The sequence below is a fragment of the Rhagoletis zephyria genome, unplaced genomic scaffold (assembly GCF_001687245.7).
Source record: "Rhagoletis zephyria isolate East Lansing unplaced genomic scaffold, Rhagoletis_zephyria_1.1 Rzeph_scaffold_00749, whole genome shotgun sequence".
NCBI lineage: Eukaryota > Metazoa > Arthropoda > Insecta > Diptera > Tephritidae > Rhagoletis > Rhagoletis zephyria.
This window is the reverse complement of record NW_016157833.1, coordinates 109,606-122,913: the sequence shown is the minus strand read 5'-3', so window position 1 is coordinate 122,913 and position 13,308 is coordinate 109,606. Positions and strand designations below refer to the sequence as shown.

Genomic DNA, 13,308 nt, shown 5'->3' with positions numbered 1-13,308 from the left:
AGGATAGAACATGAACTAGTTGAGCTGAAACGCAAACTGGTAGAATTCTTGTTCACAACTAGTAGCTTTCCCTGCAGGGAACCTATGGAAATATCCATATGTACGTAAATATTTGTACTTCTAGGAAAATAAAAAGCAAATGAAAAAATGCCTGCGTTTTAAATGGTTTGTCTCATTTTTAATTAATGATTATACGGCTCGTAAATACAGGTACATTTTTTAATTAGAGGCTGCACACGATTCTTATCAATTTCACCGCCATCGATGGTCGTTTATCATTTGCCTGTGTAGTAGATACAATGTGCTATAATCCAGAATTTTTGCTGGTAACCTTTTCCTTTTCCTTTTATTATTTATTTAATTTTTTTTTTTCAATTTAATTTACAGCGATATGTATGCAACATTTAACACCCACTACTTGTTCAATTAATACGAGGAAAGTTTGAAAAGTCAGTCACTTTTCGAAAAAAAGTTTTTGCTTTGCAAACACAAAGTTTAGTTTTCCAAATTAGTATTTTTTTGGTTACTCTTTGGTATCTATAGTCTTTTTACAATTATTTTATGCCTCCGAAAAAAAATATTTTTCATCAAGGTCCTAAATCAATGTTCTGTTTTCAGGATTTTTATTTTTGGTTCATTGCTGAATTGGGAGTTTTATTCGTTAAATTTAGATTTTGGTTACTTTGTGAATTTTATTTTTTCGATTACATGAAGCTGCATTCTTATTAAATAAAAAAAAAAAATCGGTTATATTTTATCGGAAAAATAGAAGTCCAATTTTAATGGCTAAATTATGATTTTAGGCATATATGGTTTTTGATAGATAATATAGAAAAACAAATTATAAACATTAAATAAATAAAATAAAAATGAGCAAAAGTGGCCAAAATATCGTGTCCCTATTATTTTTCACATCATTTTATGTAGGTACATATGTACATACATATTCGTACATTGCTTCTAAAAAAAATAATTTGCACGTTTTTATATTCACAAATCAGTACACGCGTTATTTCTAGCATTGTTCGTTTGAACAATTAATTTGCATTTTTAATAATATCTGTCTTTTATCTACATAAATGCAGCTGACAGCAAGACACTATTGAAAATGAATCGCTACCTGGAAATCGTGTTTCTTTTCAACCGACTTCACAAAAAGGAGAAGGTTATCAGTTCGTCGGAATATTTTTTTTTAAATGTATGTTACCGCATAACTTTGAACTACGTTAACCGATTTCGATAATTCTTTTTTCACCGGAGAGGTGGTACCTCAAGGGTGGTCCCATACTAATTTTGTTTAGATAACTGGATCGTGAAGAAATTAACGATAATCTTAAATTTTTATATGGGAACTGAAGTCGGTTTTGTTTTTTGCCTAAAAATTACTTGTTTATGAAGCAATTCGGACATCAAACAACTCAGATTTTATTCAAATAAAATATTGTGTGATAATATTAGAAGAAATTAAAGGATTTATTTATTTCTTTCATCCCAGTGATGTGTTTTAATAATAACAATAATAATAGCATTTTACACTTTTGCTAAGATTTCATTTATCTGAAATTTTAAAATTTATAAAGAATTGTTAGGCATAAATTCATTTTTTCGCCCGAAACACACCTTCATCCCCAATAAAAATCTGTGAACGAATCACAGGAGAGAAAAATCCTACATAATCCAAAATAAAAAAAGAAAAAACAATGTATTTACTATAAAAAAAAATACAAAAGGTGGTGTAAAAATTTCATGCTAAAGTCTTGTGTAGTTTCAGCGTATATGTATCTCTTTTTTTCTACATTTAGGGAGCCAATTAAAAACTTCAAAAGCGTCTCCTGAAATATCTCGCTTTTTTTTTAGTTAAGAGAGTTTTGAAACAAATGAGTGGTGTGTAGTTTTTGAGACCCTCATTAATTTTGCTACCAAATTATGTATATGGAGCTTTGACTAATGAACCGCGGAAACGGTAGCTGAAAGTAAGAAATTTTATGCGAATCGCGCTTAACTGTAACTGTGAAGATTTAGTTTAACATAAATTCGGGCATGCACTATGAAGAAATTGAAGAAAGCAAAACTCATGCATATGCATTATTAATATCTACATAATAATGTTACTCTAATTTCAAGTGGATTAAGAAAATGATATCCGATAAGTTGATAAGTTTTACGAAATCACACCATAGTTAGCTACAATCATTTCGATGTAAGTCAACTCTCTCTCTCTTAGGCAGTGTTTTATTTAACGAATGGTTGGCTCAGTTTAGCTTGGTGAACTTTGCGAATAAACTTTTTAATTAATGCAAAATCATGGCTTGATTTTACTTTACTATTTTTATTGTTTCCATTTGGCTTCTTCTTAAAGGCGAAAAGATGTATGTATGTCTTGTAACATAGCTGTGTACATCAGGGGTTCCCAAACTTTTTTCACCGCGCACCCTTGTTGTGCTACAAAAATTTCGCGGCACCCCTACTCTTCAATTGTTTACGAAAACAAGAAAACACAATGCAAACCTTATGGTCCCTTAGCTTTAATATGAGGACAAAAATTGTTTTGATGAATTCATTATTTATTTAAATTTATTGGAAGCTTGTTGGTGTATTTATTTTTAACCGACTTCACAAAAACGCAGAAGTTTATCAATTCGTCGGGATATTTTATTATTATTATTTTTTTTTATGTATGTTACCGCATAACTTTGGACCACGTTAACCGATTAGTATAATTCTTTTTTTAAAGGTAAGGTGTTACCTCACAGGTGGTCCCATTCTAATTTAGTTTAAATCTGATAACCGGATCATGAAGAGATTAACGATAATCTTAAACTTTTATATTGGAATTGAAATCGGTTTTGTTTTTTGCTTAAAAATTACTTATTTATGTAGACATTTTTTGAAAATGCAGTTTCACATAGAAATGTAAAAGTAAAAGTCACTAGTATTTTGAATGCAATCTTGCCAACAGCAGTGTTTTCTGCATACACTTGCATCCAGAACTCTCTTGGCTCCCTTCGTAGTATTTAATATTCAAAGTGCTGTCTTCACTGATGTCCAGAAGGTTTTCAAAAGCTTAATTTGTCGTCTCAGTAGGTTTACTTACCGGGTCACATGAAAACAGGGTTGCTATCCAGCTGTAGACATTCTCAGAGACAATTTTGGGAAAATATTTTTTTCTATACCATTCTAAAGTTAATGCTGGTAATGCGCGTTAACGCTAAGAAATTACTTTTACAGCCAATTTCACGAAAGCAGTTTAGGTGAAAAATGTTTTTAATTTTTTTAAATTCATATGGAAATTGACATATAATAAAAAAATAATTTCCATTTCAATTGCTGGTGAAACAGGTTGTCATAAATTTTCTAGCATTAACTTCGAAGTTACATACGTTTTTCTGATTAACATTATTTATGCGGGTTTCATGAAAAATCTAGAAATTCTGAAGTATGCATGTCACCAATAAAAATCTATCGACATGTTAGAAAAAACCAAAGATGTATTTTAATTTTGCAGGCCTTTGTTATCTTCGCAGCGTCATCCAATACGGGTTTTAAATCTAGTGACGCTTGTTACGAGAACAGCGCAGCCAGAAAAAAATCCGAAAATTAGCTCAAAAACGGGAAGAAAAGTGGGCGAAACGCGGATTAGGTCTACAAAAGTACCGAAACTGGTTGTGAAAAGGGTACGTTTTCAGCTATTTTTCTGATTCAATTTTTTGTTGACAAAACATACTGAGGAACTACACCACACAAGCGGTTTGACACACCAAGCGAAATATCCCTTTTGCTGCAAGCCATTTGTGTTGTGTATGGGGTTTGACGAGCCGCTGAAGGTAATTTTAATAAAAATCAAAATTTTTTGATTTTCTAGCCGCCATACTAAATTTTGATCAAACCGCTTGCGTTGTGTATGGAAAGTTTAAAGAATTTGCCCGCACCACAAGTATACTCTAGCCACTAGCGGCACCCCCGGCATAAGCTCGCGGCACCCACTTTGTGAAAGCCTGGACTATCACATACCGTAGTTACTTTATGTTGTGTTGTTGCAAAAATATTCTTGCCACATTTTTCCGAATTCTCTTAACAAAGCAATAGCCACGAACGGCGTTTTGGGTTTGGCTTTTCTTGCTGGATAGTTTTGAGTAAATTGTCGCTTTGTCTTAGCGCACAGTGATCTATTCCATAGGCCAAAAATAAAAAAAGTCAAAGTAAAAATTTTGCCGCTGACTCCATACAAGACCGACCACTGTGCAGCGGTTGGCTATACTAAAGCGCCCAACTGTCTGCTCGTTCGCGAGGCCCCAGTCGGACTTATGTAGTTGCTTCCTTTGCCAATCGCAAACAGTTGCAAAATCTTAAGATCTTTAATTCATAGTCCGACTTGATAGATGTCACACCGTTCTTAGACAAATACACTGCCATATGAATATACGTAAGTCTATTTGAATTTCATACAAATGATGATATATAATCCAGGTAGCAGGTTTGAGGAACTTTTCGAAATCTTTGCTTCGTTTACAGTAATCATCATGTGGATATATGGAAAAAAGTAAGTTCAGATAATCAAATGTGAAAGTTGTGGCTAAACTTATTATTCAAACGCACAAACGAATACAGAACCTCCCCTATTTCGAGGTCCACTAAAGATGTTATAAAACGTGTTGAAATAAATTTATTTAAACAAAAAGTAGTATAGTCACTGTTAAATTTATGCAAATTTCACTGGTTTAATTTGATGCTAAATTTTGTTTTTATTTCACCAGCTTTTGGTTGATTCTTCTACTCAGGCCACTACTGGGTTATCATTAATAATTCTGATCGTAAAATTTGTTATAAAAGTTGGAGCGCGACCGCGGGTGGAGCGGATATACATACGTACTAAATCGTTGATATCGATTTACATTAACTGCCTTTCTTGTCAGACTTCTTTTCTTTTTATTTTATCCTTTTGCTTACAACTGCGGCATTCGGTTGTAACTTGTTGCGGCTATGAAAATGTATGTATGCAAATTTATGCGTACGTATTTGTTTTTTTTACACCTAATATGCCTTAGGCATTTACGTAAGACTTGAATGCTATGACCGTTGTACGTACAGGTTCATAAAAATTTATAATATCTGAACTCTTTCTCCTTTTTGAATCAGGTCTTTAATGTGATATTAATTAGTTGGCTAAATTTCATGATATACAATTTTATATTATGTATTTTAATCCTACTAAGGCAATGGTATGTAGATTGTAATTATAAATGTGAAAGTCTGCGAGCAAGTGAAAATTTTTGTTACTTCGGCTGGACGGATTTTGGATAAAAAGTGGCGAGCAAATAATTTACAAACTGAATTAGCATATTGAATATCTTTAAAGAGAAAGAATTGTATAAAGTAGTGGTGGCAAACTATCGCTCAAAACTATCGAGTATTTCGCTATCGATAGTTTTCAAATTTAAGACACAAAAATTGTGAATGTGCATTTTATAAAGCGTCAAGACTTTTATATAAAAGAATATATGACAACTAAGTTGGCCCGACGTCATAAGTAGCTGTACGTATAGCAGCTTTAAAACTTAATTTAACTTGTTAACATGCTGTTAACTTAAAAATGTTAACATGATATGCTTCTTAAATAGAAACAACTGGCTTTAGAAAGCAGAATATGTAAATATATTTAGTTTTTTATATTATACTTCCATTATTAAGGTAGGTCCTTATAGTCTTTTAAAAACTATATTCCTAGTAAAAATAAAGTTGGTACTTGAAGTTAGTTGTAGCTTTTTGACATAATTTTGGATGGGTTATCTGTCAATAAAGTTACAAACAAATTTAAGTACCAACTTAATTTTGACTATGAATATGCCCCAATTAGATATTTTATCTTTTTCGAAATATGCGACTATCGATAAAGAATCGATAGTTTAAAAAAAATAGCGCCCACTATCGATAGTCATGACTATTTGTAATTAAGGCAGAATTGAATATGCACAATCTGGGAAGACAATACCTGTAAAATTTATTCTTGGCACTATATCCAATAGAAAACGCGTGTCGAGCAAACTGTGAAACAATTTGTTATTTTCTAAGCTTGCGAATAAAACTTCACACTTAAATTTTGTCCATTCATAACAAACATTCTATGAAAAAATCCCCGTTACGGCCTTCTTTAGAAAAAATATATTCGTTTTTTAAATGAAAAAAATTAAAAAATTAAAACAAAAAATAAGGCTAGTAGCCATTTCTAACAGATTTTGGATCGCTTAGTCAAAAATGAAAACATATTAACTTGAATTTTAGGAAAACAAGGTAAATAGCAAAATCGGCTAAAAACGGATATTTGCTTACAAAACGGCTAAAAAATGGGCTTCCGGCTAATTCGAAATTTCTCCGGCTATCGCAACCGGCTAAATCTAGCCGGAAAACGGCTAAAATGGCAACACTGTTGATATTATTCAATAAACATTATTGCACGTCACACAATTGTTTTTAATACATCCTCAAATTAAGAAGAAATATGGTCAACTATTTTTTCTAACTTTGAATTTTTTCTTCCAACAAACTCACATAACGACTAATTCTTGGAAATATCCACGATTCATGCGAAAATATAAAGTTTTTATTTTCCTTCATAGACTAATAAATCATGCAAATGGATGATATAAATTTTAATGCTTTCTTGCTTCTAGAGTGACCATATACTAATTAAAAAACGTGAATCGCACTATTAGCACAAATCGTTGTATATTTGCGGTTTTCATTTAGACAATAAGTAAAAAAAATAAAAAAAAAGACAGTAAAAATTAAGTCACGGTTGCAGATCAGGTTAAGTGACTAACCGGATTATTCTTTCCGAAAGGTGTTAGGCAAGTAAATGAAAAGCAGATCTCTATGGGACCGAGCGCAGAAGTACTTGTTTTCACTCAGTATGAACAACTGCAGTACCGTCGCAAAGGAGGGAGGCAATGGAGAAATTTTGTCGTCTCTGCCCAAGTCAAATAAGAAATATATATATATATTTTTTTTTTAATTCAAAATCTAATACAGCAGAATATTTCTAATTTTTAAATAAATAATGCCTTTTACTAAATACGCTGTAAATATTAAAAAAAAAACAACGGAGGAAATCTGAAACATATACTCTAGGGTTATTCTCGATGTCTTGCACGTAGCACAGATTGTATGAAATGCAAAAATCCTATTCCAAATTTGCAAGAGTACGAGAGCCTCCCATTGCAAAATGGTAGCATGCATGGGTATCAAGCAGCGCATTTCTGTATCAAATACAATAACAAGATACAGCAAAAAATTAAGTGAGCGGAATGAGAGAAATATGTAGCGATTCCAACAACAAAAAAACTAGCACAGGGTCGCATTTATCTTGCTATGCTCTTTTGCAAAATATATACATAGGTTTCGACGTTGCATATTTTGCGGGGCTAGGAAATGTTGTTTCCATGTATTTTGTTCATGTGTGTTTGCAAGTTATGCAATCCGTGCCGCGTGCAACGGCTTTGCAAGATTTCGAGAATACCCCTAATATTTTATTTTCGTTTACCTCAACCGCATATTGTCTCCATCTTTATAATGCATATTTTTTTTTTTTAATATTTTCATTCAGAGTTAACCTAATTACCATTCTTTAGCAACTATGGAAAATTAAGTAGATTTTAAAATAGTTTATAAATAGTTTTACTTTCTTTCGAAGCCATTTCCTCCTATAGCTCTTAACCGAATTGAGTAGTTACTTATTTGTTTGAAAAATCAATATAGTGAAATTTAATTTTATATGATATTTATTGAATAATCAGTGTTTATCGAGTGACAAATATTTGTAAAGTAATCGAAGTTTATCGAGTTAACGCAACTTATGGAGTTGTCGTGATGTATCGAGTTCTTTTTAATTATCGATTTATCTAAATTTGTCGGTTTTGTTTATGGAATTTTTTGAAAATATAAAAGTATATTGGGATATCAAAACTTCTAGATTTACAGGAATTTCTCTAGTTATTATTGTTTATCGATTTTTCGGGTTACCAGAGTGTAAAGAATTATCGAAATTTGTGGATAGACATGGAAATTTATAAAGCTATCAAATTGAGTAAATTTTCGCATTAACGAAATTATTGGCAGTTTTGGAAACGCAGAGTTATCTAAATTTATCTAAAAACTTGACTACCTCAATGGATGAGTTATACCACAAAACTCATATCTGAATAATCAGTGCCATGACGTATATAGCATAGAGCTCCGATCTTGGCGATTTTCTCAGTTAGCCTTGTATGTCTAAATGAAGAAGATACCACACAAAAAATGGTTCCAAACCAATCACTTCTATGGCAGCTAAAGGTTAGAGTGACTCGATCTTCGCTGTAAACTGCCTATTCATGATCAGGGAACAGCCGCTATAGTCAGAGGAGCTATAATGCTAAATCACATTTCTGAACAGTTGCATTGGTTCCATACATACATATGTATGTATTGTTGTCGGTTTCGACAAATGTTTATTACATTACCAAATTTCAGGATAACTGGAAAACTGAGGGACTATTTTGCGTACAAACGGACGGACATGACTTAAGCCAGCCAAGTTGCATTTTGTTTTGATTTTGTAACAGAGTGTAAATATTGCTGCTTCATCGAAAATATTGACTTGTGTAAAACACATGCAGAAAGTATTAGTCATCACTTAGTGCACGTGCTTGATTCCAAATTCATTCTTCTTATATGCATATATAGTTATGTATAAAGGTTATGTGAAGATTGATCGATTGTACTCGTTTTTCTTATGTGAACTTTCTCGAATGCCTCCGAGCAATGTAGTTGAAATCTTCGATGTCCGATTAACTGCTGCAATGAGTCACTCAAGATCTATTTGATAGGAAAGATTTACGAATATGCATACGTATGTTAATGTATGTATATGAAGATGTGCGTGGATAAGTATGCCACAATTAACATTTTGTGGTTGATGCCGCTAATTTGCTGCATTTAATTGTTTCTATTATACGAATCTCATACCTAATATGCAAATCGAACAAATTTTAAATTTATTGCCTACGATGAGTGTTTTTTCACCGTCAATATCGTATTCCTCTTTGTTTAGGTATGACAAAGACACTTGGTGCTCAAATCATAGATCAGCGAACGTTGAAATAATAAAGTTTATGACCTATTTTTTCATCTAATATTTTACTTAATTAAGTTATTCTAGCATAATAAAAACTTCCACCCTGAGCAAGTTTTTCCCCTAACTTTTATGACTAAATTTGAAGAAGTGGTTTATCACTGAAATAGTATTTTTCATCTCTAATGCCCGGTTGCACCAATCAATTTTATGTCTATCAGCCTGTTAAAATTTAAAACGACACAATTTGTTCCGAAAATTTGTCATTTAAAATTTTTAACTGTCTGAAATTTTTAAAATAGATTGGTGAAACTGGTGGTTATTGTTGGATTAAATCTATTAACATATCAAGAAATAAATTTTTCATCTACTAAATTCTTAGAATTCTCAGATTAATGAAAACTAAAATAAAACTTAGTGGGGTGGCAATTAATATCCCATTTCCGCAAAAAGCTTAACTGCAGTCAAGAGCTCAGGTCCAATATTTTTTACATGGATCGATCGATAAGGTTTATATCTTACTATTAATTTTTTACTTTCGTTTGCTTATGCTTAATAATACAGTTGTAGTATCCTTTTTCCAATAGGCGTAAACTGCAGTTAAGGCTCGGTGGTAATGAGCTATTAGATTTTATAGTTTTTTTTTATATACAGAGTTGCTTCTTAACGACACCTATCACTTTGCGTAAAAAACAAGTTATAAGAGAAAAATGGCTGAGATTTTAATGACGCCAAAAACCTCTTGAAAGATCTAAGCTTTCAAAATTTAAAAGTTATTATAAAATCTTTACGCGACCCTGCCTAATGTAGGTACATATTTTTTAGCGATCTGAGTTAGAAACTAATCGATATTCATAGAAAGATTGTAGAAATTGCGTTTTAATTTTTTTCACTTTTGTATGTATAATTGGAGATTTTAACGCCTTCTATTTATGTTACTTCTCCTCATTAGAAATGCAAATTTTGGTACGAAAACTATTATGTGGCCATTGGCTATGTTAACGCTGCGTCACAATGTCTGTTCATTTATTAATAGTATGTTTTTTTTTCTAATTTCTATAATGTGTGCACTCTTTTCAATATTCAGTGTTTATTTGTCACCGAAACTACGGTGGTGGGTAAGAAGTATTATTAATGACCGATGATTGCCTTTGATCTTTGTAAGATATCTTACATATGTTCGGAGTACGAAGATATTTATATACCTTTGTATGTATGCATGTACATATGTAAGCGTAAAGAGTGATAAATGTAAAAAAAAACGTTTTTTCTTCAACTTATTCTGATTAACAGCAACCAACTACTAACACCTTGAAACACGGTTCCCCATCTTTAAGTATTCGTTTTGTATTTCTGTACAAATGTGAAGCCTCTCTGACTGAAATCAATGCCACGCAATACAGGCATTTTCTACTTATGTATATACCTTTTCTTTACGTTGTTGAGCGCACAAACCATAGGCGAATTTTTAGAGATGCACATTTGCATAGCGAGCCACTTTGTCCAAGCCAATCGCCGCTTTGCAGCTGCATTTTATTGTAAGTAAATGGATTTGGTTTTCCTCTTAAAATTTGTTCGTATTTCGTTCCGCGTACGTTAGAATTCGAGCATACATAAATATGTATTTGCATATATGTACTTAATTTGTCTGGCCATTTAAAAATATCTACATTAATACATCGTTAAATGAAAGAGCATAATCCACTGGTAAATTATTAAATTACACACAAGCATATCAAACTAAGAAGCCAGCAAAATATTTTTCTACCGAAGGATAAGCTCAAATCTCAACAATTGTTTATACAAATATGTATACAAATAATTTTACTTACTTCCCCATTTTCTGACTTCACGCAAATATTCATTCCAGAATGCGCAACGTCCTTCCAGTGGCCCACGTTGCAGTTTTTCTTCTTTTTCATCAGTTGAAAAAACATAATAGACGGGATCTTTCTTTGTAAAATTTGGCCATTTTTCACCATCTGCAGCAGGATTACTATAAATGAGAACAATTGAAAATGCAATGTAAATAATGAAATATTATATTTCGAACATACTTAAAAATNTCTGTGTTCGTATGGAAAAGTAGCTTATGTCGAAAGGCTGGCTTTAGTATAAATCGGCATTCGCAGCATACGATTGCGAATGACTTACGGGCGCTAAGCCGTTAAACAATTTTTAGCAAATAAACGTGCAAGAAATAGTTCCGATACTAGCAAGTCAATATTCTTTTTAAGTCTGATCAAAAAATTCCTTGTCGTTTAAAAAATAAAGGGAATGCCGCATTATACTAAAGCCGGCCTTTCGACATAAGCTACTTTTCCATACGAACACAGATATGTATGAACCAAACTGTATTCACATTTATAAACTACACTGCCGGAACACAGTATTGGCACAGCAAATTTTTCACAATATATGCATCAATTTTTATTCTAATATTTTTCCGCCAATTTTGTATAAAAATATGCTTCATTTAACAACAAAAAACATAAAAATTTAATTCCTAAACTTTGTGCAAAACTCGCGAAAATTCAGCAAATTTTCATCAAAATTTTCAACTTTTTAATCAGATTTTTTAGAGTATTTGAGTATGCAGTTTTGCAGCCCATTAAATTCTAGTAAAATAAATGCAAGTTTGGAGTTAGTCAAAAATCGCGTTGATTTTTGAGAATTTTTTTGTTGAAGGTCTTTTGCATTTTTTCCATATACATATGTAAAAGCGGTAATTCCTAGCTACTTAAAACTTGCATTTCATTATTATAAAATTGATTGGGCTACAAATCTGCATACTCAAAAAAATTCTAAAAAATTCTAAGTTGAAAATTTTCATGAAAATTTGCTGAATTTTCGCAAGCTTTGCACAAAGATTAGAAATTATATTTTTATGTTTTTTGTTGTAGAATGAACCATATTTTAATACGAAATTAGCGAAAAAATATTAGAATGAAAAGTGTTGCATATATTGTGGAGAATTTGCTGTGCCAATATTTTGTTCCGGCAGTGTATGTATGTAGTTTTTCCTCCCTCCCACATAGGGGTATTTTAACTTTTCATGCGGCCAAAATTATTTGTTTGCTTTTTTCAATTCCGCGCTGGGTGATTTTATGAAATTAATGTATGTATTTAGGAGAAAAAGACAAATATTTACGAAAAAATTAAAACAAGATTTCTTCAGACGTAGCATGATATTGTTCGCTATCTGAGGAATTGGCTATCAAGGGAGAAATACCCTTGTGGTCAACTAATTAAGTTAAGTGATATCTTGACCAGTTTTAGCTATTTTTTTTTATATTTATCGTTTAATCCCCTAAAATCATTTTAGTCGTTTATTTACTTAGACAAATTTTTATTTGACTTTGGTGACCTATTTTCGATTCCTTCATGTTATTCTATTTCGATTAATATTTAGAAAAGTTACATTGCTAATACAAATGGCGCGTCAGCAAATGGAAAATGGGCAAGTACCTAAGTCGATTAGTTTCTACAACGTGCGCGGGAGCATACAAACTATACCGGACAGTAATTCGAGCTCCGATAAGCTCACATGGTGTATTCTCTCTCAGGCGGCCACGGTAGAAAAGGAAAGCCAAAACGTAGGCGTTGACAAAATTACAAGTTTCGAAATGCAGTGGGAAATATACATTTGTATATACGGGAAAATACAGGCTCCACCATAAACTCTTGAATCTAGGTTAAAGAATTAAAACAATAATTAGANTTTGAGTATAAACCTAATAAAAGTAATAATAACGTAGCTAAAATTTCTAATCTTAATTCGGATTCAAAAAACTAACTCGCAAGTCTAATTTAAGTATTTACTATCAAAACGTTAGAGGTTTGAATACCAAATTAACTGACTTATATTTAAAAGGTTTTGACTGCAATTATAATATTATTTCCTTGACCGAAACATGGCTCAAACCTCATATTTTTAATTCCGAAATTCTTCCAAATGAATATCAAATATACAGGAGTGACCGCGTGGGCAGAATCGGCGGTGGTGTTCTTTTTGCGGTGCATTCATCGATACCATCCGAGGAAGTTAGTCTTCCTATCATTGAATATACCGAATTTAAATGTATACGTGTACAGGCTGGAAGGAGTTATGTTTATTTAGCTCTTTGCTGCATCCCTTCTAATTCTGCCGTACCAGTATATATGCAGCTAGTTTCTTTACTTGAGTCCGTAAATGCAATGCT

General features: G+C 32.1%; 1 protein-coding gene across 1 annotated transcript in view; it reads right to left on the bottom strand.

Annotated features, from left to right (window-relative positions):
- The window catches only part of Ace (Acetylcholine esterase), an 89,041-nt gene that overhangs the window by 21,278 nt on the left and 54,455 nt on the right, over nt 1-13,308 (bottom strand). The window contains exon 8 of the mRNA XM_017613991.1: nt 10,939-11,102. Within this exon, the coding sequence (XP_017469480.1) occupies nt 10,939-11,102 (164 nt within the window). The remainder of the gene's footprint in view (nt 1-10,938; nt 11,103-13,308) is intronic.